This window comes from Carassius gibelio, chromosome A14, assembly GCF_023724105.1.
Source record: "Carassius gibelio isolate Cgi1373 ecotype wild population from Czech Republic chromosome A14, carGib1.2-hapl.c, whole genome shotgun sequence".
NCBI lineage: Eukaryota > Metazoa > Chordata > Actinopteri > Cypriniformes > Cyprinidae > Carassius > Carassius gibelio.
In genome coordinates this window covers 15,311,958-15,339,696 of record NC_068384.1, presented here as the reverse complement: position 1 = coordinate 15,339,696, position 27,739 = coordinate 15,311,958, and the positions used below count along the sequence as shown (strand labels likewise).

The 27,739-nt window shown below is 37.8% G+C and overlaps 1 protein-coding gene and 1 long non-coding RNA gene across 3 annotated transcripts; one reads left to right on the top strand and one right to left on the bottom strand.

Moving 5' to 3' along the window:
- Positions 1-4,631: 4,631 nt before the first annotated feature.
- Positions 4,632-21,222, bottom strand: LOC128027620 (beta-1,4-galactosyltransferase 1). The gene is made up of 6 exons (XM_052615384.1): positions 20,263-21,222; positions 18,671-18,906; positions 14,442-14,629; positions 9,384-9,506; positions 6,624-6,728; positions 4,632-6,385 (listed from the first exon to the last, which is right to left on the bottom strand). The coding sequence occupies exons 1-6, from the start codon at positions 20,534-20,536 to the stop codon at positions 6,256-6,258; spliced, it is 1,056 nt and encodes a 351-aa protein (XP_052471344.1). The 5' UTR covers positions 20,537-21,222; the 3' UTR covers positions 4,632-6,255.
- A 1,701-nt stretch (positions 21,223-22,923) lies between these two features.
- On the top strand, positions 22,924-26,394 carry LOC128027004 (uncharacterized). 2 transcript variants are annotated; one of them, XR_008186583.1, is made up of 4 exons: positions 22,924-23,364; positions 24,628-24,821; positions 25,206-25,461; positions 26,086-26,394. It is a non-coding gene; the product is annotated as an uncharacterized LOC128027004 (long non-coding RNA). The 2 variants fall into 2 exon arrangements; XR_008186582.1 differs by having other exon boundaries at positions 25,206-26,394.
- The last annotated feature ends 1,345 nt before the right edge of the window (positions 26,395-27,739 follow it).

Here is a 27,739-nt window from a genome sequence, read left to right as displayed (position 1 = left end):
ATTCAGGGAACCAAGGTTACATACGTAACCGAGATGTTTCTTTAGCCAGCTTGTTGTTTCAAGAGTTCCTGTTATGCCGGTAGTTTCTGGCAATTCCCTAAAATGTTTTGGATAAGAGAAATCAAATGACTGTAATCACCGTCATTGTGTTTCAAGTTATTGAGAAATACTTTATCTCTTGCTGAACATTAATCATTGCTCAAGTCCACTGGGTCAATAATAATTAAGATAGTTGTAAAGTTGTTTGTGTCAAGATTAACAACACAAATATGTAAAAGAGACCAGTCCACAAAGCCTTGTACGCCACCTGTTCTCTGAAACTTTTGTATAAATTAAGCCTTTAAATGACATTTAATAAAACTATTATATTTTACACTTAGTTTGGTAAGTCTCTTGTGGTCACAAAGGCTGAAATATTAGATTAAAAAAAACTTTATTTTAATAAAATGTAATTTGTTGTTTTGATCACGGCTGAATTTTCAGCAGCCATTACTCATCTTCAGTGTCACGTAATTCCTTAGAAATCATTCTCATATGCTGATTTGGTGCTTGCATTTCCTCTTATTATCAGTGTGAAAACTGTCGTGCTGCTTTTGTGGGAAAAAGAAATTGGGGAAGCTGTGATACTTTGCTTTCTGCTGCTGAATTTCCAGCAGCCATTGTGTGATTGGTTGAACGACAGAACATACAGCCTTTATTTGAAATAGAAAATGTATAAATAAACTGACATGAAATATTGATATCAGTTGAAATTATTTGTCAGTTGTCTAGTTTATTGCTCATTATACAAAAAAAAAAAAATTGTACTACTGAAAGCCATTGACCAGTCAGAATGAAGTATGCCAAAAGACATCTAATCATATCATTTATTTAGACTAAGCATTTATAGCTTGATTAGTTGGGGAAAACATGAAGTGCCTCAGCCAGATGGAGTTTGATTCTGGCCAAGTTAACACTGGGTTCCCATGGGCTCTGACTTGTAAATGAAAGTGGTGAAAGACTTTGCATGAAGATGCTGATCAACATGGAAAGATGTGTCTGGGCACGCTTTCCTCATTGAATGACTGATGTATGGAGACGAGTGCACAAGGCAGTACCAGGGGCATGGAAGATTCGAGTCAATGCAAGAACAATGTATTTGAGCTCCTTTTCTACTAGAACACAAATCTGCCTCACATTAGACATGCAAACCGCAAAATTGAGCTGTTTTTCCAATAGTAATTAAGGAGCTATGCTATTAAAGTTGCAGAAGTATGATTTCAGCATTAAATGGTTTGTAAAATAAGCTTGACCTGATCTGCAGTGAAGTGATGCATCGGTGTTGGTCAGAGCTCCTGTCCTATAAAACACTTACAAATGTTGAGTTTATTATTTGCTAGAGACATGGCCTGATGTGAACCAAGCCTCAAACAAAAAGAGATCTCATAACCACTAAAAATTAAGAATGGTTGTATAAAGCTGGAAAGGATTATAAAAGTATTTCTGAAAGCTTTCTGTTCATCAGTTCTCAGTGAGACAAACATGTCTATAAATGGAGAAAGTTCAGCACGGTTTATACTCCCTAAGTGGGCATCCTGCATGATGATTGAAAGCGCATGGCACAATATAAAGGACAGACCAAAAGTTTGGAAAAATTACTATTTTTAATGTTTTTGAAAGAAGTTTCTTCTGCTCATCAACCCTGCATTTATTTTATCAAAAATACAGAAAAAAATTAATATTGTGATATATTATTACAATTTAAAATAATTGTTTTTAAATTTATTATACTTTAAATTATAATTTATTTCTGTGATGCAAAGCTGAATTATAAGGATATATTAAACGTTTGGTCTGTACTGTATATATATATATATATATATATATATATATATATATATATATATATATATATATATATATATATATATATATATATATATATATATAATCATATCTTTCTGAAATAGCAAAATGTTGGGTTTTCCTTCAGCCCATTTCTGTTTATATATATGGTATTTCCCCATAATCAAACAAAAATTAACAATAGTCAACAACTACGTTTACTTTCGTAACGTTATTCAGGCTTGGTTAACTTCAAGGTTTCTAAGTTTAGAAAATCTCCAAAATCTATTATGTATCATATCATATATTATATTTTTAACAAACCTGTTAATGATCTCTTTAAAATATTTCTCTTTAAAATATTTCTCTTTTAAATATTTAAAATCTTTCAAACGTCTTTAGACCAGGTAGTATTTGTAGAGACAGAAATTATGGTATGTTTTCACTTATATTATATGCGTACTCTCACAGCATAATAACCACAGGTTGCTGTATGTAAAGATAATGATGAAAATTCTAGGGTTTGTGATCGCTGGTATCAACCACACAGTCGGCATCAGTTCTTCATGTTCACATTTGCTTCTCCTCTGTTTGGTAGACGAGTAAATGCAGAGGCCAAACCAACTATGATCCAGCCAACCTTGTAAGAAGCGAGCTAATGAGAAGCAGAGAGGTATCCAATTTGTTAAGGGACATCTGTTTGCACTTTCTGGTAACTTTACAGATGAATGTAGAAGACTCTGGCTAGCACGGAGGTGAGGAGGAGGAGGAGGGTGAAGAAGATGAAGGCGAACAAAAAAATGCTTTGAGAAAGATGAGGAAATGATTCTTTAAAGCGAGAGGTTGGGCAGCTGCAGCACGTGCAGACCAATGTCCAGCTAAAGTATGACGCCAGCTTTTCAGAGCAGATGGAGGATGTCCTCTGGCTCTTACAGTATATGTTGCATATATTGACCATTTTAGCACCATCCGCTAAACGAAATCATGATATCCAGCTAATGATGATGAACTGTGATTGTGATGTACTATAGGTCAGTATTCAGAATTAGACCCTGCACAGAGAGCCATGGAAGTCATCGTGTCCATGCAGACAACAGGGTCATCTGTGTCAAGCTTGTGTTTGCTCTGTAAGATTTAGTAGAGTTTTCTATTCTTGCGAGAGAGCATTTGGCTAATGCTCCTTCCTCGGCAGGGATTATTTTTGTTGGAACTGAATGCTCGGCCCATGATTCAGTGCTGCTCATGGGCTCAGGCCCCGGGAGAAGCATTAAATGCACATTCATGGAATATGCAGACGCAAAAGACAGTGGCAGACGGAGAAAGAGAGAAACGTTTGCAGTCTCTCACCTAGACTGACGTGTCCTGTACATCTAACTCCTTCCCTGGAATGATCTGTGATATTCAATGATCCGAGTATCATTTTTAAAGCGATAGTGCACCTAAAAACGAAAGTTTTTCCATCTACTTAATCTATTTTCAGTATATATCTATACGGAGTGTTGGAAATAACTACGATCATGTTCATTGGCTGTAATAAGACCGGCATTTAAATAACAATAGAAAATAGAAAATTAAAGAAAATAAAGAATTGCAGCAATCTGAGTGTGACCTCTATTTGATATTGAAGCTGAATTTCCCAGGGATTATTCTGAAAAACAACAACAACTAAAACACAAAAACAACATACTAAATCAAATTTAGTATCCATCTAATCACAGCTAAACACGGATGCAAAATAAGATGATTGGATTTTATCTGGCAAATCTTCACAGCAATAACATCAGGCGTTTACGGTAACAAGCAACAAAACACCATAAAGCAGATTTTCTCTTCACACCAACACAGCTGCTCATAAAATACACAAGACCAGTCTGAGTGGTGCAGAGGGAAAGAGGTGTTTGTCAGAATGTGTGTAAAGATGATTCCTAAGTAAACTGTTCAACCTTAACAGGATAATGATCTCAAAACTAATTGGAGTAAACCCAGAGATAAAAATGCTAATATTTAGTCATTACTTTGCACATACAAATCAGTTTCTACCACCCACTTTTATCACATAATATTTTATCTTGGTGCATCAATCTATTAAACAAAATAAAACCATTCACACTGAAAGCTGCAGATGAACGCCTTCTTCAGCGTGTTAAACAATTTAATCTCTCCACCTACTTTTTTAATCATGGTTTGTCTTACTGGTGATTAATGTAAAATAAAATGCAGAAAAGACTGCTTTTTTGTTTTGTTGAGGGCAGATCATGGTTTCATAACTTTGCATGTAGAAATGAGTCAACAGTATCATCCACACATTTAGGGTGAAATATGAGCCGCATGTGTTCTGGACAGGTCAGGAACAGGCCATGCTGAGGTTGTTAAAACACGGATCATTAACCTGGTCTTGCCACCTGAGAGTCTCTGGCCAGTTTGATCACCAGGAAACAGGTTTGTCTCTCGATGGTGAGGCAGACTTTGAGCAAACAGTGTTTTAATTCTCTGAGTGCTCAAGAATCCCACAGTTATTTCTCCTTGACTAGTTGGGGATTTCATGAGGAATTGCACAGAAGCGCTCCACACCTGTGATCACCGTTTAGCTGGAACAACCTGGAATTAAACACCCTAACGACAAAGGATGGCTTTTAACTTGAAATAAACCATTAGTTCTGAAGATCGCTTTGGTGGTTAGGTAAAATTTAATGGTTTGTGTGCACGGTAGGTTAAACAAAGACCTGTTATGGTCTTCTAGCTGCCTCTGGCCAAACATGTCACGTGACTGCCTTGTATTACAATTCACAACACACACACAAGCAAAGTGAAATCAAACACAGTTTAATTATTTACTTTCCATAATTCCAAATTACGTTCATTGTTCACTGTCAGAGGAACAAACCAAAGAATTATACAAAGAAAAAGAAAATGTATTATGTGCTGGCTCTCAAACAAAGACCATTGTCTAAACAGATTTATACCTTGCTTTAACTGACCTATAAGAGGAAAAAAAGCCCAAGATTATTTGCCAAAGTATTTGGTTTGAGAGACAGCATTAGCCGCTTATCCCTTCTGCTTGCGAGTGCCGTGCCGTGTGGAGAGGTAGTTTTCTTTCCTGGTGCAAGGACTTTTCATAAGGCATTGGAGAGTTTGGAAAGAAAATCTATGGGTCTTTTGGGGTGCTCGGCGCAGAGGAAAGAATTTGGCTGGCGCAACTTAAACATTCAGTACATTGGGAATGGGCTGTTAGTCGCCATCTTGAAAAGCACTTGAGCAAACAGCTGACATACATTCATTTGCTTCGTCTGCATTTCGTCCCCTGACAGAGTTGAAAGGCAGTTTTGGTTTCCGCAATGACAGGTTTTTAAAATAAAACACTGTTTTCTTTGCTCAAAAGAATTCAAGAGCAGACCAGCACATGTGAGAGAGAGAAAAAAGAAAGCTACAAAGTATCAACAGGTCAATTCAGCAAAGTTCTCAATGGCTTCATGTTTTCGTTACAGTAGAGAGCTTGAATATTCTTGTGCCCTTAATAGCCAGCATAGATCTGAGAAATTCACAATGCCATTAACGGCCGGAAACCCAGAAAAGGAACATAGCAAATTTGAAAGCTTGGCCTGATAATGCTGCATTTGATTGCAATCAAAAAGATAAAGCACCAAACAGAAAAGAGGAAATTAATGTCATTTAAGATGAAAGGCTGCCACTTTGGTGTTCCAGCAAACATAACAATAGTCCAATACACATCAAGCGCTTAAGAATAAAAACCATGCAGGCCAATACATTCAGACAGCTCACTCCTAACAAAGAGAGATATCATTTAAAAGGCTCTGTGATAACCTGGTACAGCAACGAGATAATGAGATGCAATTCGTAATTGAAGTAAACAAAGATGTGACAGCCCAAAAATGCCAGTTTGCTTGTATCAACCCTTGAAATTTTATATCTTCAGTTTTTTTTTTTTTTTGCATTGCTTAGGTGTTGATTAACAAAATCGATCCTTTAAATATTCGCTTTCAAACACACACAACTAAATAATCCCATACACAGCAACTCACAAACTTTGTCCCACCACAAGGATATTTTCATCAGCAATTCAGTTCACTTTAATTGGCTGCTTTCATTGAATGGCTCTAAATATAGTCTTTCCTCAGCAGAGGTGTCTGAGACAGAACAAGGTTGATCCGTCGCCTTGAGGACAACCTGAAACTTTGTGTATGTCCTTTAGCAGCTGAACATTTCTGATACACTGGACAAAAGGAGTCCAGACCCCTGTGTTCACCATCACGTGCGCAAAGATGGCAAAACATACATGTCTAAGTACTCACGTGTCTTTTTAAGAATATAGAATCCACTTTGAAAATGATCCATTTGACTATGAAGGCACATTTGGTTTGGACAGCCAGCGCTGCGGGTTTACTCAGTTTTATGTTGGTCTCTATGCAGGAATCATGGTTTTCCCACATCCACTGTGATTTTGGTGAATAGCTGGTCTTTCTCGATTTGAACAACCTTATACGTTAATGAACTGATCCCATCTCTTGCCATTGTTTGCCTTGTGTGAGCGATTCGGTCAAACCTGTGACAAGAAATGATAATTAACATTACCCAAAGCAGGACAATCTATAACCTTTTACATGTCATTTTAAATCACTAAACAAATCTGGCATTCAACTGACGAGTGGTTACATATTTTCAATTATGTGTATGTAACAAAGTACTTTTTCACTCCCACGCAATTTCACCTTTTAAATGTGGCAATGTATTTAACCAGTGAGATTATCAGAGTACTTTACAGCTGTACTATTTTTAAGTACCTCTGTGGATTGGGGTCGTTTTGTTTGTCTCGATCATGCCGGATCATTCTACATCTTCCAATGATCCCATCAGGCCTTGATATAGACATCCCTTTGGAGGCAACCCTGTGAAAACATGCAGCTCATATCAGCCTCTTTTCAGTCCAAAATTAATACATCTGATTTAAACCATATTGGTTTAGACCCATTATAAGTGGAAGAGAACAACATTGGACCCCAATGAAAAAAAAATAATAATAATTGTAAACATTTCATTTTAGTTGAACCGTCCCTTTAAAGGTGTCAAACATGATAGAAACTGATCTTCCCTAATTCCTGTAGATACTACATGAACTTGTTTGATTGGAAATAGTCTTGCTTGACTGGTTAAGATCTTCAGAGTTTTACAGAGTGTGTCAGTTGGGTTCTGGAAATGGAAATGTTATTCATTTTCTTTTAGACAGAGCTACTGTGAGTTCTGAGGGTGTTAAACGCTTAAATATTTATGTTTGTAATTATGACTGGTTGGGGCCTGGTTTATGGCTAATAGCACTTTAAAGGGTTAATTCAGGCAAAAATGAAAATGATGTCATTAATGACCCTCATGTCGTTCCAAACCCGTGAGTCCTCAGTTCATCTTCGGAACACAATTTAAGATATTTTAGATTTAGTCCGAGAGCTCTCAGTCCCTCCATTGAAACTGTGTGTGCGGTCTACTGTCCATGGTTAGAAAGGTAAGAAAAACATCATCAAAGTAGTCCATGTGACATCAGAGGGTCAGTTAGAATTTGTTGAAGCATCAAAAATACATTTTGGTCCAAAAAATAACAAAAATTACAACTTAATTCAGCATTGTCTTCTCTTCCCAGTCTGTTGTGAGTGTGTTGTGAGCGACGCTGCTGACTTGTTTTTCAGGTTTGGAACGACATGAGGGGGAGTCATTAATTGCATAGTTTTCATTTTTGGCTGAACTAACCCTTTAACACTTAAAGAGACTTTTTTTTTATTTGTATTGGAAAAACAAATCAGAGTAGCTGAAAAAGGGGGGCGGCCACCTATTCACATTGTTCTGCAGTTGCTCTGGGTCGTTGCTAATGCTTTCCTTCACCGGTTGTTTTATCTGCCAGACAGATAACTATAGCAATAGTGAGACTGCACTATTATTACTATTAGTCAGCCAGTGTTATTTGGATTTTCAAATATTATAAGCAGTTTCCTTCTCTGGAAGTAGTTTTCTGAATGTTTTACAGCAAAAACAAGGCTGTAGCTGAGCAGCAGACAAACGCAGGTGATGTAAGTTCACAAAATTTCCCAGTCCAGTGTAACTCTCCACTACCATTTAAATAACTGGTGAAAAACATTTCAGTAATACTATGCTATTCTTTTCAACTACATTACAGGTCAAACGTTTGAGGTCGGTAAGATTTTATGACGTCGCTAATAAGAACATTATTTTGTGTATTTGTTTATGTTGTTAAACGTTAAAAACACAATATTTTTTACATACTGTACATTATTGTTTCCCTTTCTGAAATGCTTAGATTTTTAGAAAGCTCATCATTCTGAAAAGTGAGTTGATTGGCTGATTGACCAGCTATTCAGTGCGTTGTGATTGGCTGAATACCTCAAGCGTGTGACGGAAATGTTACGCCCCTTGGGGTCTGTCTTATCTATTCACAAACAGCTTGAAACAATTCGAAGAGAAAGCTTTAAAGTCTCTTCTGCTCGTCAAGGCTGTATTTATTTAAGAATACATTAAAAACAGTAATATTTTGAAACGTAATTTATTCCTGTGATGCAAAGCTGAATTTTCAGCACTATTACTCCAGTCTTCAGAGCGACGTGATCCTTCAGAAATCTAATAATGGTGCTCGAGAAACATACAGAACAACAGAATTCGTATTATTTTAATTAACATTGAAAACAGTGGTTCTTAATATTTCAGAGAAAACCAAGATATTTTTTTCAGGATTCTTTGATCAATAGAAAGAAACTGCAATTTAATTTAAAACAGTTTTTCTGTAACAATTCCTTCCACAAGTCCTCGCTAAACAAAAGTAATAATTTCTTTAAAAAAAAGAGAAAAATCTTTCTGACCCCAAACATTTGGATATCAGTGTATGTTTTCTGTGATTTTGCAATGCCATGCTGACAGTACAGCAACAGGAAGAGTGAGGCTTAAAATGGCACCCTCAGCTGAATTTACGTTTCTGTTTTTTTTTTTTTTATGCTGGATGAGAGGTTTTCTCGGTTAACTGCACTAAAGACCACTGAATGAAGCATGGAAACACATTAAACTGTGTTTTTCAATGTAAAGGAGCACTTAAAACTCCATTTCACACTGTGCTTTTCTGCCATTGTTTTCTCACCCTCATGATTTTCTAAAATTGTTTGCTATTATTTTCAGCAAGCAATATCTCTTCTATAATATCTTATATCTCAAAATTCAGATTTTTTCCCCCTCACAATTCCATCTCGCAACTGACATTTTTGGAGTTCATAAAAAAAAAAAAAAAAATGTCTGCATTGTGAGATGAAAAGATGCTGTTACTTTTTCATTTCTTTTTTTATTCCATGGCAGAAACGGTTTATAGAACTATAAACTGCTGTTGTATGGTACAAATCTGTGAAGATTTATTTATTGAACTCATTTTTTTGTGTGCCACAAAAAAAGCACTCAGTAGATGGGTCTGGAACAAGATGAGGAGGGTGAGTAAATAATGATAGAATTTTCATTTTTGTGTGGAGTAATTTTTTTTATTTTTTTAAGATGACTCTGACCTGTTGAATATGTCATCATCTTCTCCTCCCCAGCCCCAGTAGTTGTTTGGGAAGCCGTTGATCTTCAGATACTGTTCCTTGCTCAGAGATGACACGCCACCAAAGTACTGTGCGTATGGCAACCTGTTGGAAACCGAGAGAGAGAGAGAGAGAGAGAGAGAGAGAGAGAGAGAGAGAGAGAGAGAGAGAGAGAGAGAGAGAAACACTGAGGAACTGTTGCGTGTGTTGGGTGGCAGTTGCTATGTCAGGTGCAGAAGAAGTGCAGCATATAGCTTGGTTTTGCTCTGCAGGGACATGAGTGTTTTCAATGACGGTGCACTAATGAGAACTGGAAGGGGGCTGAACATGAGCCCTTAAACATCTGCTGCCTCTGTGTTTTGCTGTAAGCCATTTTGACATAAAATGTACAGTTTCAACAGCATTGTGTCAAAAAAGTCATCTAGTAGTTACAGTAATCTCAATGTGACATCAATCACCACATCCCTTCAAGCACATCCCATCACTAGCCTCTAAAAAATGTTCAAACCCGTTATAAAATCACTACATTATTTCAGTGAAAGACCTGCAGAGGGTTTATGAATTGATGAAAATATAATATTAATAAAAAGTCTAATTAAAATGAATAATTTAAATAAAATGTCTACATTTGAAATGGTTCATTTGTTTACCTGCATGTCAATGTGACCATGAACTGACATCAGAGAACTGTGATCATGCGAATGTGTTGTTAAATTATTTAAAATGAACATGGTATAATTGACGGAGAGGTGCTTTTGTCCCCAAATTCTGAAGCAGAAATGAATTTAAATGAAAATTTACATAGCCATTCAAAGGCTTCCAAAGAAGACCGGAAAGCCATGGTGGTGGCGGAATTGGCAAGAACTGAGAACGAACGCCTTAACGTCAAAGCGGTGTCCCAGGGCCAGCAAGGACGTTGGACGTCATGGGAAGGCCTCACAGACAGGTCCATGTCATGGTCCGACCTATGGAAGATCCCCCAAGCTAGGCTCAGCTTCCTGATCAGAGCAACCTATGACACCTTGCCTTGTCCCCGAAACCTCAACCAATGGTTTGGGGCCGAAGAGACATGTTCCCTTTGTAACACCAGCAACACAAGCCTCCAGCACATCCTGTCTGGCTGCACAACGGCATTGTCACAAGGCCGCTATAGGTGGCGACATGACCAAGTTCTGAAGAAGCTGGCAGAAGAGTGGCAGAGAGCTGTCACAGTTTTCATCCCAAAAGAGCCAAACTCCAGCAAGATCGGCCAGTTAAGGAGTATCGCCCTCCTGAATGTCGAAGGGAAGATCTTCTTCTCCATCCTGGCCAAGAGGTTGACCAGCTCGCCCATCCTGTTCATCGCAGCCTTTGAGATCATCCTCATAGGGGCTAGGAAGATGGTCGGAGGAGTGAAACTGCCGTCAGGACAAAAGGCTACCAGCAGTTAGAGGTTACATGGACGATATCACCACCATACTCCGGACAGCAGCATGCACAACAAGGCTGCTGAAGAGGATCGACGAGCTTGTGGGCTGGGCGAGGATGAAGATAAAACCCTCCAAGTCACACAGTTTGTAAATCAAGAAAGGAGTTAAAAATGACAACACCATCTTTGTCGCAGGCGTGAGAATATCCCGTTGCTGAAAGATCAACCTGTCCGTAGCCTGGGTCATACCTACACAGCAGAGCTCTCAGACAGGCAGATGGGGGAGACGGTGAGGAAGCAGCTCGCAGATGGCCTTGCCAAGATCAACCAAAGCCAACTCCCCGGAAAGTACAAAGTGTGGTGTTCCCAGGCCATACTGTATCAAAGGGTGATGTGGCCACTGAAGATGAGCAAAATCCCCTTATCAGTGGTAAACAAGATGGACAGGCTGGCAAACTCGTTCATCAGGAAGTGGCTGGGACTACTAAGATGCTTCTCGGAGGTAGGCCTCTTCGGGAGGAACACGCTACAACTACCACTGCGATCCATCAGCGGGGGATACAAGCAAGAGAAGGTTCGGCTGGTGCTGGAGCTGAGGGAAACCACTGACCAGCTGGTGAGAGCAGCGGGCACCCAGATAAGAACAGGAAGAAAGTGGAAAGCCCAAGAAGAGGTCGACATGGCAATCGTTAGGCTGAAGCACCGCGAGGTGGTCGGCAGAGTTCAGTAGGGTCGAGCAGGCCTTGGGAGGGGCGATATTCCCTTGTTCTGGTCAAAGAAGACCGGAAAGCCATGGTGGTGGCGGAAGTGGCAAGAACTGAGAACGAACGCCTTAACGTCAAATCGGTGTCCCAGGGCCAGCAAGGACGTTGGACGTCATGGGAAGGCCTCACAGACAGGTCCATGTCATGGTCCGACCTATGGAAGATCCCCCAAGCTAGGCTCAGCTTCCTGATCAGAGCAACCTATGACACCTTGCCTTGTCCCGGAAACCTCCACCAATGGTTTGGGGCCGAAGAGACATGTTCCCTTTGTAACAACAGGAACACAAGCCTCCAGCTAATCCTGTCGGGGTGCACGATGGCATTGTTTCAAGGCCACTATAGGTGGCGACATGACCAAGTACTGAAGAAGCTGGCAGAGGTGTCAGAGTAATGCAGAAAGGAGGCGAATAGTAGACCTTCCGCTCGAGGATGGCATGCCATCCAGTTTGCGAGGACTGGAGAGAGCATCAGACCCTCCTGCCAGAGAGACACAGCAATGCTCCTCTCACTGGGAAGTGAGTGGACCATGAGGGTCGACTTGGGAAGGCAGCTCCAGTTCCCCAGGGAAATAGTGGAAACATCCCTGCGGCCCGACCTCATAATGTGGTCAGAGGCTTGCAAGACCGTCCTCCTTGTGGAACTCACTGTACCGTGGGGGGGGGGGGGGGTGGAGGCCTCGTATGAGTGGAAGCGAGCCAAGTACTCTGATCTGGCGGCAGAGTGCAGGGAGGCGGGCTGGAAAGCTGTTATCTGCCCTGTGGAAGTGGGGTGTAGGGGCTTTGTAGGTTCCTCAACCGCTCGCCTACTCCGCGACATGTGATGCACAGGAGCGAGGCATCGGAAAGCCATGAAAGAGCTGGCAGAGGAGGCAGAGAAAGGCAGCTTCTGGCTGTGGCTAAGGAGGAAGGAGAAGGATTGGGGGGCAAACACCTAGGGCATCAACAGGGGGTGGCAGGGAGAGATCCCTGCCATCGCTCCGCCACCACGAGAAGTACTGGGGTTAAAGGTAGATGAGTGGTGGTCCCCAGCTGACGACCCGCTCAGGCTCACAAAATTGTTCAGTGAGGTTTCATGACACACAAGTACAAAAGGCACCGGTGGAGGTGCGTCAGGCAGTGATGCCCAGCAGGAAAACCAACACCTGTATCTTGATATGCGAATATTCAAAATTCAACTATATGACACACATTCATCCTTTTTATAAAGGAAAATTTGAAAAGAGAGAGAGAAAAGAACAAGAGGAATTAGGGAGAATCAGTAAATTATGAATAACTTACTGCCACTGTATAAATAATAAGTAATCATGCAATTTATAAAAAATAACTATAATCTGATATGAAAATTTAGAATGTAATATAATCTAATTTATATACATTTTTTAATCTGATTACATGTAACCAGTAGTAGCCCAGCACTGGTAAATTATAATATAACTTAACGTTTAGGTGGACGTCACGGTCAGGTAAAGTAAACATGCATTCAAAATAACATTCAAAGTAACACAAACTGCATAGAGAGGGAAACCAGTACATTTAAATACATTACAATTCAAACACAGGACAATTATAGTGGATATCATGCCGGATTTTTAAGCAAAACGTCTGTCCAATCTTCACGCCATTCGTTATCATTTGACAGTGCTACATAACGGTCTCCACACAAAGGTGTCTCTGTTTGAACACTATCCTTCATCAGGTTCTGGCCCGCTCTCGTCTGACGTTCTTCCACACGCTAACTCTCGAAAATTACAAACTACATCCAGATGCTTTTGAAGTTCTGTGGGGAATAAAACAAACCTCCCAGCTCCTGCAGCCCATGCTAGCATTGGTGAACGCTGTTAAAACCTTATAAAAGACACAGGTTACAAAAGAGCAACACAAGTTTAAAACCTAACCTTTACTGCTTCCTCATTACACACTGTAATTTCAAAAGGACACAAGCGAATGCACACACGCCTTCAGCATTCTTATGTTACACACAACTTGTGCTGGAGGTCACTGGTACAAGCCGCTCCAACAAGCTACAGTTTAATTTAAGACAGAGAGTTGAGCTCTTATAGGCCCTAATGGGAATCATGTGTGAAGTCGCTAGAATATTCCCATCCAAATGCCACTCCGTTATCATTTATCTGACGCTTTTATCTAAAGTGATTTATTTATTACAGGTCAAAGTCCAGCAGACGTAACCTAATGTTAGGATGTAAGGATATTCTGGATTAAATATGACCTGGTTAAATCAACATCATCTGTGGCCTGCTGTGGATTTCCAATGAAAATAAAGTTGACTCATCAACACATTTACAGCAAATATAATCCAGAATATTATTTTAGGAACACAATGGTCATAGACCAACCACTGAGAATCTGATCTTACAACATTTGGATTTCATATCCTCATATTTTCACATCAAAGCTCATGACTACAGATATCTTAGACTTAAAGTACTGTAGTGATACCATGTTACTGTAGATATAGGTGTAATTTGGTATATACCATGGAAATTAATGATTTCCATATTCATATATAGTGGTATTTAGAAGAGAGTGTTGTTTTAAATCTCTGTGACTGTACATCTTAATCTATGTATAAGCCTACAGCAATTAAAACTACTGTAATGCAGTATTGCCTGCTGATATTCATGTAAATATGTACACCGCAGTATATAAATTTGCACATGCATCCAGCCAACATGACACTACAAGGTATTTCAGAGATTAACTTGTCCAAATACTATGTGCAAACAAACCATGTTTGTTCCATATTACCTGTGTATTTGCAATCCAAATGAATATAAATGTTTTCCGGCAGGTGAAAAAATACACCATTAAGTCACAACATGAGATAAAAGTCAACAAAGACCAGAAATACCTGAATCCAAACTTGTCCATAGACACAGACAGATGCCTGGGCTGATTATAGCACTTGTAGATGTTGCGGTCATCCATTGGGATGAGGTCTACATCACTGAAGATGAAACAATCGTAGTCATACTCCTTCAGAGCCTCAGCGTAACCAATGTTGAGCAGTTTGGCGCGGTTGAACGTATCCTCACCGTCCTGTCATTAAAAGAGAGAGAGGGGTGAGGGGATGGTACAAAGCTAATTCTACATTTAATACAATTGAAATGACATATGAGAGGGTGGAGGTGGAAGAGATGTTTTACAATGTCTATAAAGCAGTGGGATTTATAGCTGACCTTTCGTGCCATAAAAATGAAATGAGTCTTGGCTAGAGTGGGTGTGTTGTATGTTTAAACAAATAAAATCTGAACGTTTGCGCTTGGTGTATGGGAGCAAGTCACTGCCATCGGTTAAATCTTTCACAACATGGATGGCAGGTGGTAAAAACAGAAAAACAAAACACCCCTAACGCACAATTTTCCTACACTTCCCTTTTCGAAGTGATAAGATAAACGGCAATCTGAATGGGAACATTTTTGAAAGTTATCCATTATTTCAAACATAGGGGAAAAAACAAGTCATCCTTTCTACCATAAATCAAATGCAATCAAATTGAAATTTTTATGTAAATGATGTTTGAAATAAAATGCTAACAATACAGATTTAAAAACTGGATTATTAAATAATTGCCCATTATTAGTTATTGGACAGAAAGTATTACATTTTAACGGTAAATAACAAAATTCCTACTAATTCTACAATGGTAAAAATGTTTTACTAGATAGAAACTCATTTTTTAGTCTTTGTGTGGAAGTTTCACAAGAATGTCACACAATTCCTTGCACAACAGAAAATACTGGAACGTCTGACAATAATAACTAATGAATTTGAGCTGTTTAAAAAGAAAAAAAAGACCATAATAATCAAAGCGCCTGGCAAAATATGCTAGTTATTGTTACTACGCTAAAGCTAATATGGTATTATGTGGTATTTGCCACCACTGCCATTATAAAAAGAAAGAAAACTTATCTTAGAAGATCTTATACTAATTAATTAAAGATTAAATTTACAGCAGGGCTTCCCAAAACTGGGGTTTGCAAATGTAATTATATTGTAAAATTAGAAGAATTGAAATAAAAAGAATTCAATATTTTATTCACTTACCTGCATGTCATGTGACCATTACCCAACATTAGAGAACCGTGACCAAGCAAATGTGTTAAATTACTGAAATATTTACTTAAAATCTCAGGGGTAGTTCATGTAAATATTAGTTTTTGGCTGAGAAAAAAAAAAATGTTTGGGAAGCTCTGCATTACAGTAATAAAAATAAGTTCCAATGTTTCTTTGTGTTTTTTAAACGGTGGAACCTGTGGTTACCATGGTACATTTTTGTAAAGGAGGTCTTGGAAAGCCCAAATATGACATCACAACACGACACATTTCCAATGGTCATTCATATCTTTCTGCTGGCTTTGGGCCATGACTGGGCTCATGATTTATTGATGCACTCTCTGTCTGGAGCCCACCTCTTCTTCCTCTGAAGAGCATTACGGCAGCACTTGAGTTTGTGTAATGAAATTTAATGACGGTGGAGCCTCAGGAGCCCAGAGCTATCTGTTAACCTCCTTGCACCTTTCAGAGAATATCAATCCTCTCTTTTATAACACAAAGCAAACTCAAACAAGCTGCCCTAAATGAACTGAGCTATGCTTGTTCTAGTGGAGCAGACGACATCCATAACTAATTCAGAAGATGTGGCCTGTGGATTCAAAGACTGCACTTGGCTTCGAAGAACCAGATCGTCCTGTTCTATGGCAATCTTTTGAGTCAACATAATGTAGTGTTCAACAAACAGATCTGATCGTCGACCTGCAATGTGTCACTGGAGGATTCATTCACATTTAAGGGAGTTTAAAAAAAAAGCAAACAAAAGGATTAAAACCCTTGAGAAATCAAAACACAAAGAACTGTGAAAGTGAAGAGCTCCATTCTTCATATAGGACAGATGTAAGTAGCACAAACAGATGCACACTTCTGAAAATAGGACAGCAAATTAGAGAGAAAATTAATAAAAAAAAAAAAATTAAAAAAAACACAATTGCGTCATTATTTTCTCACCCTCATTACGTTGAATTCAATTAATTTAACAATGTTAAATATAAAAAAATAAGCAGCATATGGGACTGCGATCTCATAAGGATTGAGTAAATAATTATAAAGCATGTTTGGCTTAATATTAATTTTCACCAGTAAATAAATAGATAACCTTTAAAAAGTCACCATCCTTTCAAAAAGATTAGATAAAGTGATTCAATTACGCTTTGGCAACACAAAACAGCTATTTTTGGCACAGAACTGCCATCCGTGGTAAAATGAGGAACTGAAGAGAGTGAGAGACAGAGGCCAGAGAAAGAGAGAAAACAAGGAAAAAGAAACTGTCAAAGAGAAAACAGATAATCAAGAAGCCAACATTACCATTCGTTAGACGCAGCCAGGGAAGCGTAGTGTGATTGGCCAGATAAAGAGCAAGCAGACGTCTCACCTTTTCCTGAGCACAAGGGCCTCTGATGTGCATAAAAGGGATTCGGTTTGAACGGGAAAAAAGGGAAGGAATGTAGGATGAAAGGGTGAAAAAAATAAATGCAAGGTGCAGAGAAAAGAAGGGGGTGGCAAAGAGAGCAAGAGAATAATTAGAAAGAACAAATCAAGTAACACACAATCAGAGAAGACCACCGACAAGTCCAAAACCTTCTTGGCGAGCACATTAGGATGCTTTTAGTGCAAAGCCACACAGAATGATACACATTAGTCATTTCGTTTACTTGGAAAATTCCCAAACCACTGATAACTGATTGTTTGAAATGGATTAGACGGAGACATCTGTTCTCTGAGAGAAGCAAATAAAAGAGAGGCAAGAACCGTAGCACAGTGTCTCACCTCGTTCCAGTCTGTAATGTCATGGGTATTTACTGAATGATGACAACAGACCGCTCAACGGTTTTTTGAAAGGACGCCCAGCCTCAAACAGCAGCTGTCTCTACCACAGTCTGGGGAAACTACTGTGTAATGTCCCTTGCTTTAGCACTGATTCACTGTACTTACTTGTATCTGATGGTGAGGAATAGCTAAAGAATTCCTGAATTTAGGAATGTGACCAGATTATGGTCATCAAATGTAAATGTTTGAGTCCATTGAAAAAAATACTGTTCACTAAATAATCCCCAATCTGAATATTGAGACCCCATCATCTTTTGTTCTTCTCTTACTCGTGAAGCTTGGCACTAAGGCTGTGAAGGAATGGTATTTTTTCTTACTGCAGCGAAGAAGAAACAAATCCCATAAATAATTGGGCAAAATTTATTTTTATTAACCGGTAATGCGGTTCTCGTCACACATTCTCCCTACTTTTTACTGTTTATTGCATAATGTCAGGCCATGTTGTTCCTCATTTGTAAGATCTAAATGTACATGGCACGACTTCTTCAAAGTAGGGATGTGAAAAGTACTGGTACTTTTGCACAATATCTGTTAACCAGTATCAACTTTGCATGCTTGTAATTGTCAAACTTACATAGCATCAAATCAGTATTCATGCATTCTATCAGTTGTAACATTTTACTAATAGGTTCCATTTGTTAACAATAACTAACAACGGACAATATATTATTATTTATTCATCTTTGTTAATGTTAATACAGAAATAAGGTTGTTCATTGTTAGTGCATGTTAGCTCAGGTCCATTAAATAACATTAACAGATAAAATGTTTTTTATTTTTATGGTATTTTTTATAAACCATGTAATTGTGAAAAGCCGTGTTTGTGAGCTACATTGCTCAAAAATGGCCAATGAAAGAGAAATTAGGATTTTGAGAAAAGAGTTCACTTAAGACAAGACAAACTTCATGCCCTGGCAGGCCCAAGTAACAGAGCCTATACATTCCAGAAAACACAACAGTAGACAATGTAGATTAAAGAAGTTAAGATAGCTTTAAGAGGAAGGAGCTCATCATTAATGATAACAACCAGATTAAAAACAATTGTCTGTTTCAACAAATTAGCACAGATACTTAAACTCTTGACTCCATGTTGACATTAAACTGTACCACAGGCCTCTGAACTCTTCTGCAATTGCAGATTACGCACTCGCAGGTCAAAGACTGCTTTAGTTTTACTGCACTGGTTGAAAGACATACCTGGTTGATGACGTAGATGCCGTAGTCCAGCTGCTGGCGCTGGAGGATGGGGTGTAGATAATACAACCAGTACTTCAGGTGCTCGTCACGGTTCCTGAAGGGGATGATGACAGCCACCTTCTGCTGGGCGATGCAGTCTGTGGGTTTAGACCGTCCACCGGGCCTCAACGCTGGGTTCTCGGACCTCACCAGGTCTAGAGAGACCGGGTCAGAAAACTCTACCCGCAGCGGACCCACTAGAAGAACCAAGATGCTTTATTATGGAGACATAAAACGTACTTTTTAAAAGGGAATACTGATATTGGATGATTACAAAAACCAAGTGTTAATTTCTGTCTTAAAGTTAACTCTCTCTCCTCAGAGAACTCATTATTATTCATTGCACTATGGTGTATCCAATAACATTATCATAGTACTATTGCTACAGGCAACAGTGTCAATGCTGTCTAATAAAAGAGAAAGATATAACAAAGCTTCTCTGCCAATTTTTCCATTACTACACAGGGCTTCAGTGAAGTCAATTAATCAGCATCAGTAGATAATGTAAAAACTACCATGTAACACTTATGCAAGAGACATGAATTCGGTGTATTGTCAATAAAGTGTTACACAAAGGGGTAAATGTTAACATCCAGAGTCGCAGCAGCTGTAAAAACATACTTTTGTTATTGGAATCTGGACAGAAGGAACACAAAGTGACAGGTCACATCATTTATTATGACCACGAATTTCTCAGAAATACTACACTGCGCTGAATCATTTTATACTGGGAAAATGTAAACTCGTATGTGGATTTGTTATGCAAAGACTTTATTTAGAAACAACCAAAACAGCCGAGATGCAAAAAAAAAAAGGGTGAATTTAAAACGGTCCAGAACATATCTAGGCATATTTAACCCCAAATGTATAAAAATATGTATATTTTGAAAAAAGAAAGTAAAGCCTAGTTTTCAGTAGAAAATTGTTGCATACTGGTCAAAAGTTTAGGATCATTGAGATTTTTAATGGTCTCAAAAAAAAAAAAAAAAACGTCAAAGCTCAAAAGAGCAGCATTTATTTAAAAGGAAATGTTTGTAACATTATAAAATGTCTTTACCATCACTTTTGATCAATTTAATGCACACGTTTTGATTAAAAGTATTTCTAAAAGCTTACTTATCCCAAAATTTTGAATGATAGTGTATCGATGTTTCCACAAAAATATTTAGCAGCAGTTTTCTACATTGATAATAATAATAATGAAAAAAGTGTAATAATATTTCAAATACTGTAATTTTGCAAATGCAGCCTTGGTTTTCAAAATGTTTTTAAATAATCAAACAACAACTAAAAAAAATTTATTATTCAAAACGTTTGACCAGTATACATTTTAGTTTTCTTACTGAGTGTATATATATATTTTAAATAAACAATAGCATATAATTTAAAATATATATTATTATTTTGATATTTATTATATAAAATTCTTGACTAATATATATATATATATATATATATATATATATATATATATACACACACTCTCTCTGTCTCTCACTTGAGAGGTCCGCTCGGTTCACACAGGTTCAGCAGCAGCTCACTCACTCACTCACCCAGTCGAGGCGGACTGTCAGGGCATGTGTCCAGCTTTTTCTCGGTCTCCGTCCCATTAGACACAGCTGGCACACTGCTCTCCTCTGATGCCACTCTCTGTTCGGTCAGTTTCCTATGGATCTGAGGGTTTTGCTGATTTTGTACAAAAGTTTGCCTTGAATCTGAATTTTTCATATAATATATGACAGTGACAGAGATGTGTAGCAAACATAGCAACACCACTAAAGAGCAAGTCCTGTGTAGAAGATTGAAATTCACAGGCGCATCCCGCATTGTAGAAATCCTGGAGATGGCTAGGTAACGTTACTATATATTCCTTTTTTGGGGGTTGGTTGTTATTTACAATCTAACCCAATAAATGACTTACTATGAACTTTCTACTTCCTGTTTTTTTTTTTTTTGGGTAACATCTAATATTTACATACAAATTTACAGGTTAAAACTCTGTCAAGTTCTGTTTTAATTATACAATTAAATACAATTTTATATAAATATTATGTCTTACAGAAGCACCCGATTCCACTAAATCGTAAATAAATAATTCAACAAGTTAGGTTATCTCACTTCTCCGCTAGTTCCCGCGGTCCACTAACTTTACATCTGGCTAATTTCCTTGCAGTTAAACTACAGCCGTCTTACACTCCCGATCATGATGGACGTTTAAACGTTTATAAACGCACGAAAACAGAGGTCAAACACTCCTTCAGATCCAGGTGAATTCAAGAGTCCGCCGACAGAATCTTAAAAACCCACATCTCAGAAATCCCGGATGTTTTACATGATAAATCTCCGTGCCAGAACGATCCGCTATAATTATGTCGGGAGGGAGATGGCGACTAGTTTCCGGAAAAAGTCCAAAGCAGTTTTTACAGTAAACGCGTAAGAGCTTTCATACGTGCTGGGGGAGAGTTGAGTTCAGCTTGTGGAAACCTCTGATCTCTAAACACTCTGCAGGCAAACTTGCTGTTGACTTATACCTTGTAGATAGGATAATGAGCTAGTTGCATCATCACATGAAGCCAGCTACAGAGAGAGGAAGTCAGAACTCAGCTTCATAATAAAAGCCTGGGCCTCGCGCTGCAGTTTACTCCTCGGATGACTGAGCTCAGTCAAATATGTTATTCATGAAACAGGTAGGAAACACAAAGACAAAAACTATGTCTACTTATATGTAAAATATGTTTACTTATACGTTGATTTGTTTATTTAACAATACTTTAAATCTATTATTTTATCATTTGACCATCAGTTCCCACTGGCTGTGTAACTGTTATTATTTTAGAAATACTTAGTAATATTTTTTTATTTGCATACCTTCTGTTCTTTATTTATTTTTTGGGTTACATTTTTAACATTACAAATTCTGCTATTTTACAGAGAAAGAGAGAGAGAGAGAATGGTGCATTGGCAGCTAGATTGAGGTACACACACACACACACACACACACACACACACCCACACACATATATATACAGACCAAAAGTTTGGACACACCTTCAAAGAGTTTTCTTTATTTTCATGTCTATGAAAATTGTAGATTCACACTGAAGGCATCAAAACTATGAATTAACACATGTGGAATTATATACATAACAAAAAAGTGTCAAACAACTGAAAATATGTCATATTCTAGGTTCTTCAAAGTAGCCACCTTTTGCTTTGATTACTGTTTTGCACACTCTTGGCATTCTCTTGATGAGTTTCAAGAGGTAGTCACCTGAAATGGTCTTCCAACAGTCTTGAAGGAGTTCCCCGAGAGATGCTTAGCACTTGTTGGCCTTTTGCCTTCAGTCTGCGGTCCAGCTCACCCCTAAACCATCTGGATTGGGTTCAGGTCCGGTGACTGTGGAGGCCAGGTCATCTGGTGCAGCACCCCATCACTTTCCTTCTTGGTCAAATAGCCCTTGATGGCTTCAGTGTGACTCTTCAATTTTCACAGTCATGAAAATAAAGAAAACTCTTTGAAAGAGAAGGTGTGTCCAAACTTTTGGTCTATACTATATATATACAGTAACAATGTGCTTTCTTTGATGGAAATCATCAAAACTGATGGACATTATCTTTCAGCGAGATGAACTTGAATTTAACAGCTCTAGTCGTGTGACTATTTACGCCAGCTATGAAAAAGTAAAGCGAAAATAAAGTACATTCTGAACTCAAAATCCAACTCTCTGTAAAACTTCTTCAAACTCAAAAATGAAATTGTCACAAATATTACCAATGGGATTACATTGTTTATTTTAAAACATTAAATAAAATAATCAAATGAAGAGAATGGAAATGTCCTAAAAATGACGTAGGCCTATAGATGGGTTGCTCATGTTTGAGTCAGAAATAAATGTGTTACACTCCCAGATTCTTTCTTTCATGCAGAATGACCAGTGCTTCACACAGATGTTCAGCGCACCCTTGTGGCCACAAAGAATATGTTTGTAAAATAAAGTGGCGTCTTAAAATGGAGCAAAACGTTCCTAATGATGTGTCAAATGGGCTTTTCAAATCCTTACAATGTCATGTGTTTGACCTGTGTGCTTCAAAGCAGGATGCTTTTTCACAAGTTCACAGTGACTCCAACATACATGTCCTCAAAAACCCAGAGGCCATCCAGAGGCCATCAAGGGCCTAGCTTTAGGAATTAAGCCTGTTCCCCATTAGTATGGAATAAAATCACTTTCAAAAATAATCGTACGTAATTCAAAACATTTGTGTGTAATTTTAATATACTCGTGCGTAATTTAAAACTATTGTACGTAATTCTGTTTTTTGTCAGAGTTGGATTCCAAAATCTACGGCCACGACGGTTTACAGATACGCGATTTTGTGTGTTTTTTTATAGTACAACTATAAAATGTACGACTGTGACAGTTTACAGACACGGCGCTTGTTTTCACAATAGCTCTGTTATACACACGACATGCAAATTACGACCACGAAATGCGGTGTGTGAAACGACTGTCAAAAATACGTCATTAAGGTCACAGGCATTACTATGCGAGGGAAGATGAATTGATTCAACGAAGTGCGCATGCGCCCTACCAAAGTTTTAAACCACTGGCGCCGAAATGGCGGATCAACAGCCAAGCGCTTACACCTCGTCTCAGGTAAGTTAATAATTATTATTATTTTTTTTTAATCTGACATGTTTAAGCTGGGGTCATCAAACTTGTTCCAGGCGGTCATGAGGTCGGAGCTAATCTCTGAAGGACACGGGCCATCCAGGACCGAACTTGACGACCCCTGTGTACTAATAACTAATAACAGAGAGTATCAATATTACAGAGATAGTAATCGTTTGTTAACATGGACAAATGGTGCATAGTCTAATTAAATATGTGCTAATTTGCATAAATACCACAACAGATCTAAACATTGGGTCTAGCCAGGTGAAAATGTCTTGTTAAATTTTGTTGACAAATAACAGTAAAATGCTTAATATTAAGATATGAGTGGAACCCATTTAGGCTACCCATGAGCATCAATACAGAGAGGCAGGAAGAAGTACTTTGGTTCCTACTTAGGCTGGTTCCTTTATTAATTTTTAAAAGATTATATTTGGGGCTGTTTCTGGGGGACGAGTCTGAGGCAAGAACATGAGACAATAGTAAGGAGCATGCAGAAGACAAAAAGTAGGCAAAATAAAAAGTAAATTTCCAGAAACAGTCCCACGGACCAAACTAATAAAGGCTGGTTTCTAAAGTACTTCTTCCTGCCTCTCTGTATTAATGCTCATGGGTAGCCTAAATGGGTTCCATTCAGACCTTAATATTAAGTATTTTACTGTTATCAACAAGATCGAACAAGACATTTTCACCTGGCTATACCCAATGTTTAGATCTGTTGTGGTATTTATGCAAATTAGCACATAAATACAGAAAGAAATGACTGAGTAAGTTAAATTGTTTTTAAACCATTGATTTATCTCTATCAACATAATCACACACAATATTGTAGTAACAAGATGTTGTAATCTTTATTTGCTGGAAAATGACAATCAGTCAAGTTTGTGTTTTAAGCACATCTGACACATCCCTAAACCTGAAATGTAAAGCAGAACGAGCTCCACTTGCAGGTTATTGTAGAATATGTAAGCACACTGACATATGCATAATTTATTTTTGCACTGTTAATCAATTTTACATTTTCACTTAGTGCAGGTTAATGTAAGGAAGATAATGTACTACAGATATTTAAATCCTTTTTGTATGTACTCCACTTCTTCACTGCCTGACCATCATCTTAATGTTTATGCAGTTCAATGTTTTTATTATTTTTTTATATCTAAAGCACCTTGCTCAGTAAGTATTTAGATGTTTTTCATATATGTCACGGTCTAAGCATGATCTGTTTCTGTTGTTCTGATGAAGGAAACTTGTGTTGGGGAGGATTCAATATCTGTTGAGGCTCATGTGAATGTGTTATAAAGTGAAACACATCCAGACACATGGCTGTCAAAGACCACACGACAGGAACATTCTCCTGGAGACGCTGAGAAAGCACTGAAGGAATGTCTGAGGAGGATGTACTCAAAAAATACACATACTTCAGGACACCTGCTGGAGTGAGTATATTAAAGAAAAAAAAACTCATCAACTGTAAAATATCATGTTTCAAATATTTTCAGGTAATATTTTATTCTTCTGTACCTTTTTAGCCCATCTGTTAAAAATTTAAAGCAATAGTTTTAGAAAACAATGTAAGATTTATCAGTCTAGACAAGAACATGAAATGCACCGTATATTGTGAAGCTTATACATTAGCTTCTGATTGTTTCTGCAGTTCTGCACTGTATGTAGCTACACTGTCTGAGCCAAAGAGAATGCAACAGAATCTGATGAATCTGAAAAGTGTTTTTTTTTTTTTTTTTTTTTATTATTATTATTATTATTATTATTATTGTTGTTGTTGTTGTTATTATTCTTTTTATTCATTTATTTTATGAAAGGGGGACCCGTCTACACCTTTCCTACCGTACACCTGATGGATACTGACTGTAAAATGTCAATCATAGTTCGAGGGCTCAGTGTGGTGACAGAAGATGGAACAGATGAGTGTCAGTGCACCAGTCTTGATGAAGCTTCATAACAGCCTTCTGGATGTATTCTGCTTTCAACATTGCATATCCACCACACATGAGAAAGACACTGACTTTCCTTCAGAGGGACATTGTCAACATTAGAAGATGGAGACAAGCACTGCCAGTAACTTTACTCTGAATGATTAGCCTCTTTTATTAGATCCTCATGCCTTGACTGTACCATTGCACAAAGTGCACTCGAAGGACATTCACTCTTTTGAAGTTAACCCAACACTTTGGAGTTGTACATGCACATGAACCAAATAGCTTGCTCTATTCTTTTTTCTATTCTATCTGTTTTCTTTTTATTTATTACATTATTTAAAAGCCCTTGCTACATGTAATGTGTTAAGCTAACTGAGACTTGTTAAAGCTCTTATATATCATTGCTCTTTTTGTTTTTTGATTGCTTCAACTCTGTCCTCATCTGTAAGTCGATTTGAATAAAAGCGTCTGCTAAATGAATAAATGTAAATGTAAATATTAGTATAACCTGTGGTATAGATGAGTGCCAGTCAACTTTTTTCTGATTCCATTCTGTTAGAAACCATGCACAGGAAGCATATGTAGTACTTTTGTTACTCAGTGAATAGTCAGTAGTACAGTTGTATTATAATATAATGGAGAAGGATCTGGCTGCAGACTTGCAGTCTCAGACACTTGTGCTTCTTTTTTTATTGGATATTTTATTCTACTTATTGGTTACTTCTTGTTTGAATCTCTCAACATTTGTTTTTCTCTTGTGTAGGTATGGTTGACTGGAAGTCTGTCAGTCCAGATGTGAGGAAGACACAGAGTGGAGCTGGAGCTCAGCAGATGTGTGATGCTGTAGATACTGTGGTCTTGGAAAGAAGGGATCTTCACAGCTTTCTATTCAGACGAAGAGTTTGCTGGATTCTGTTCTATGGACTGCTACTACAGAATGAATGAATGAATGAGTGGTCTATCTATCTATCTATCTATCTATCTATCTATCTATCTATCTATCTATCTATCTATCTTTTTACTTGAATTGGTGAATGAAACTGAAAGCTAAATAAATGTTTTAGTGGATAAACCTGTGTCTGTTTGATTAATTGGTTAATGTCACTTAAAACAAGGTTACTAAACTCTGCTGACTAATTTTTTAATTTATTAGTTTTTTTTTTTTTTTTTACTCATTTTTCTCTATCAGGCAAAACCTAGTTTTCTAGTATAACACTTTACAATAAAGTTTAATTTGTTGACTGATGTATTAACTAACATTAACTATGAGCAATGCATTTGATACAGTATTTATTAAACTTTGTTAATTTATAAAAATACAGCTGTACGTTGTTTGTTCTTCTTAGTTCACTAATGTTAACAAATACAGCTGACTTTAAATTACTTTAACTTAAGAACATCAAGTGCGACTAACCGTGTTAAGAGACGTTTGTATTATCAAAAATAATTGTAATCTGTATTTGATTATTGATAAACTAAGACCTAAACGTGCGGTGGTGATTACGTCAGTAAGCCCTTTTGAAGGTACTTTCGAAGTTTAGTTTAATTTAAAACAATATTATTTACATCATTAATGCTGTTTTTACATTGGATAAATTATTATTACTTTTTTTTAGGATTATGTGTTTAATTTATCGCTTTCTATGAATCTATAGGCCAATAGCGATTAAGAGTATGACTCTTCGTTGAATCGATTCATCTTCCCTCGGATAGTAATGCCTGTGACCTTGATGACGTATTTTTGACAGTCGTTTTGCACACCGCATTTCGTGGTCGTAATTCGCATGTCGTGTGTATAACAGAGCTATTGTGAAAACAAGCGCCGTGTCTGTAAACTGTCACAGTCACAGTTGTACTCTAAAAAACACACAAACTCGCGTATCTGTAAACCGTAGTGGCCGTAGATTTTGGAATCCAACTCTGACAAAAAACAGAATTACGTACAATAGTTTTAAATTACGCACGAGTATATTAAAATTACACACAAATGTTTTGAATTATGTACGATTATTTTTGAAAGTGATTTTATTCCATACTATGAGCCCCTCACTGGTTATACCCCTGTATAAACTCTGGCCACCCCTGTGGTCACCCCTGAGAAAATTTGCAGTGGGTACTATTAATTTAAATGCAGAATGTAAATTCACAATAGTTAAAGAAGTGAAAAAAAAAAAAAAAAAACGTGCAGCACCTGCTGCAGCCACAGTTTTGCGTCCCTGAGCAACATTAAAGTGTTTCGTTCCTGAATGAATCAACCGTTTAAATGATTTGGTTCAATCGCAATGGAGACGGGTAGGTTTAGGTGGATGTAAAGTGGGAGGAGTCATATCTAGATCCAACAATGCCCCCTGAATCTTGATTTCAGCAATGAGGACCATCTCCCTGTTCCACTGAAATTGACCGTGACTAATGTCATG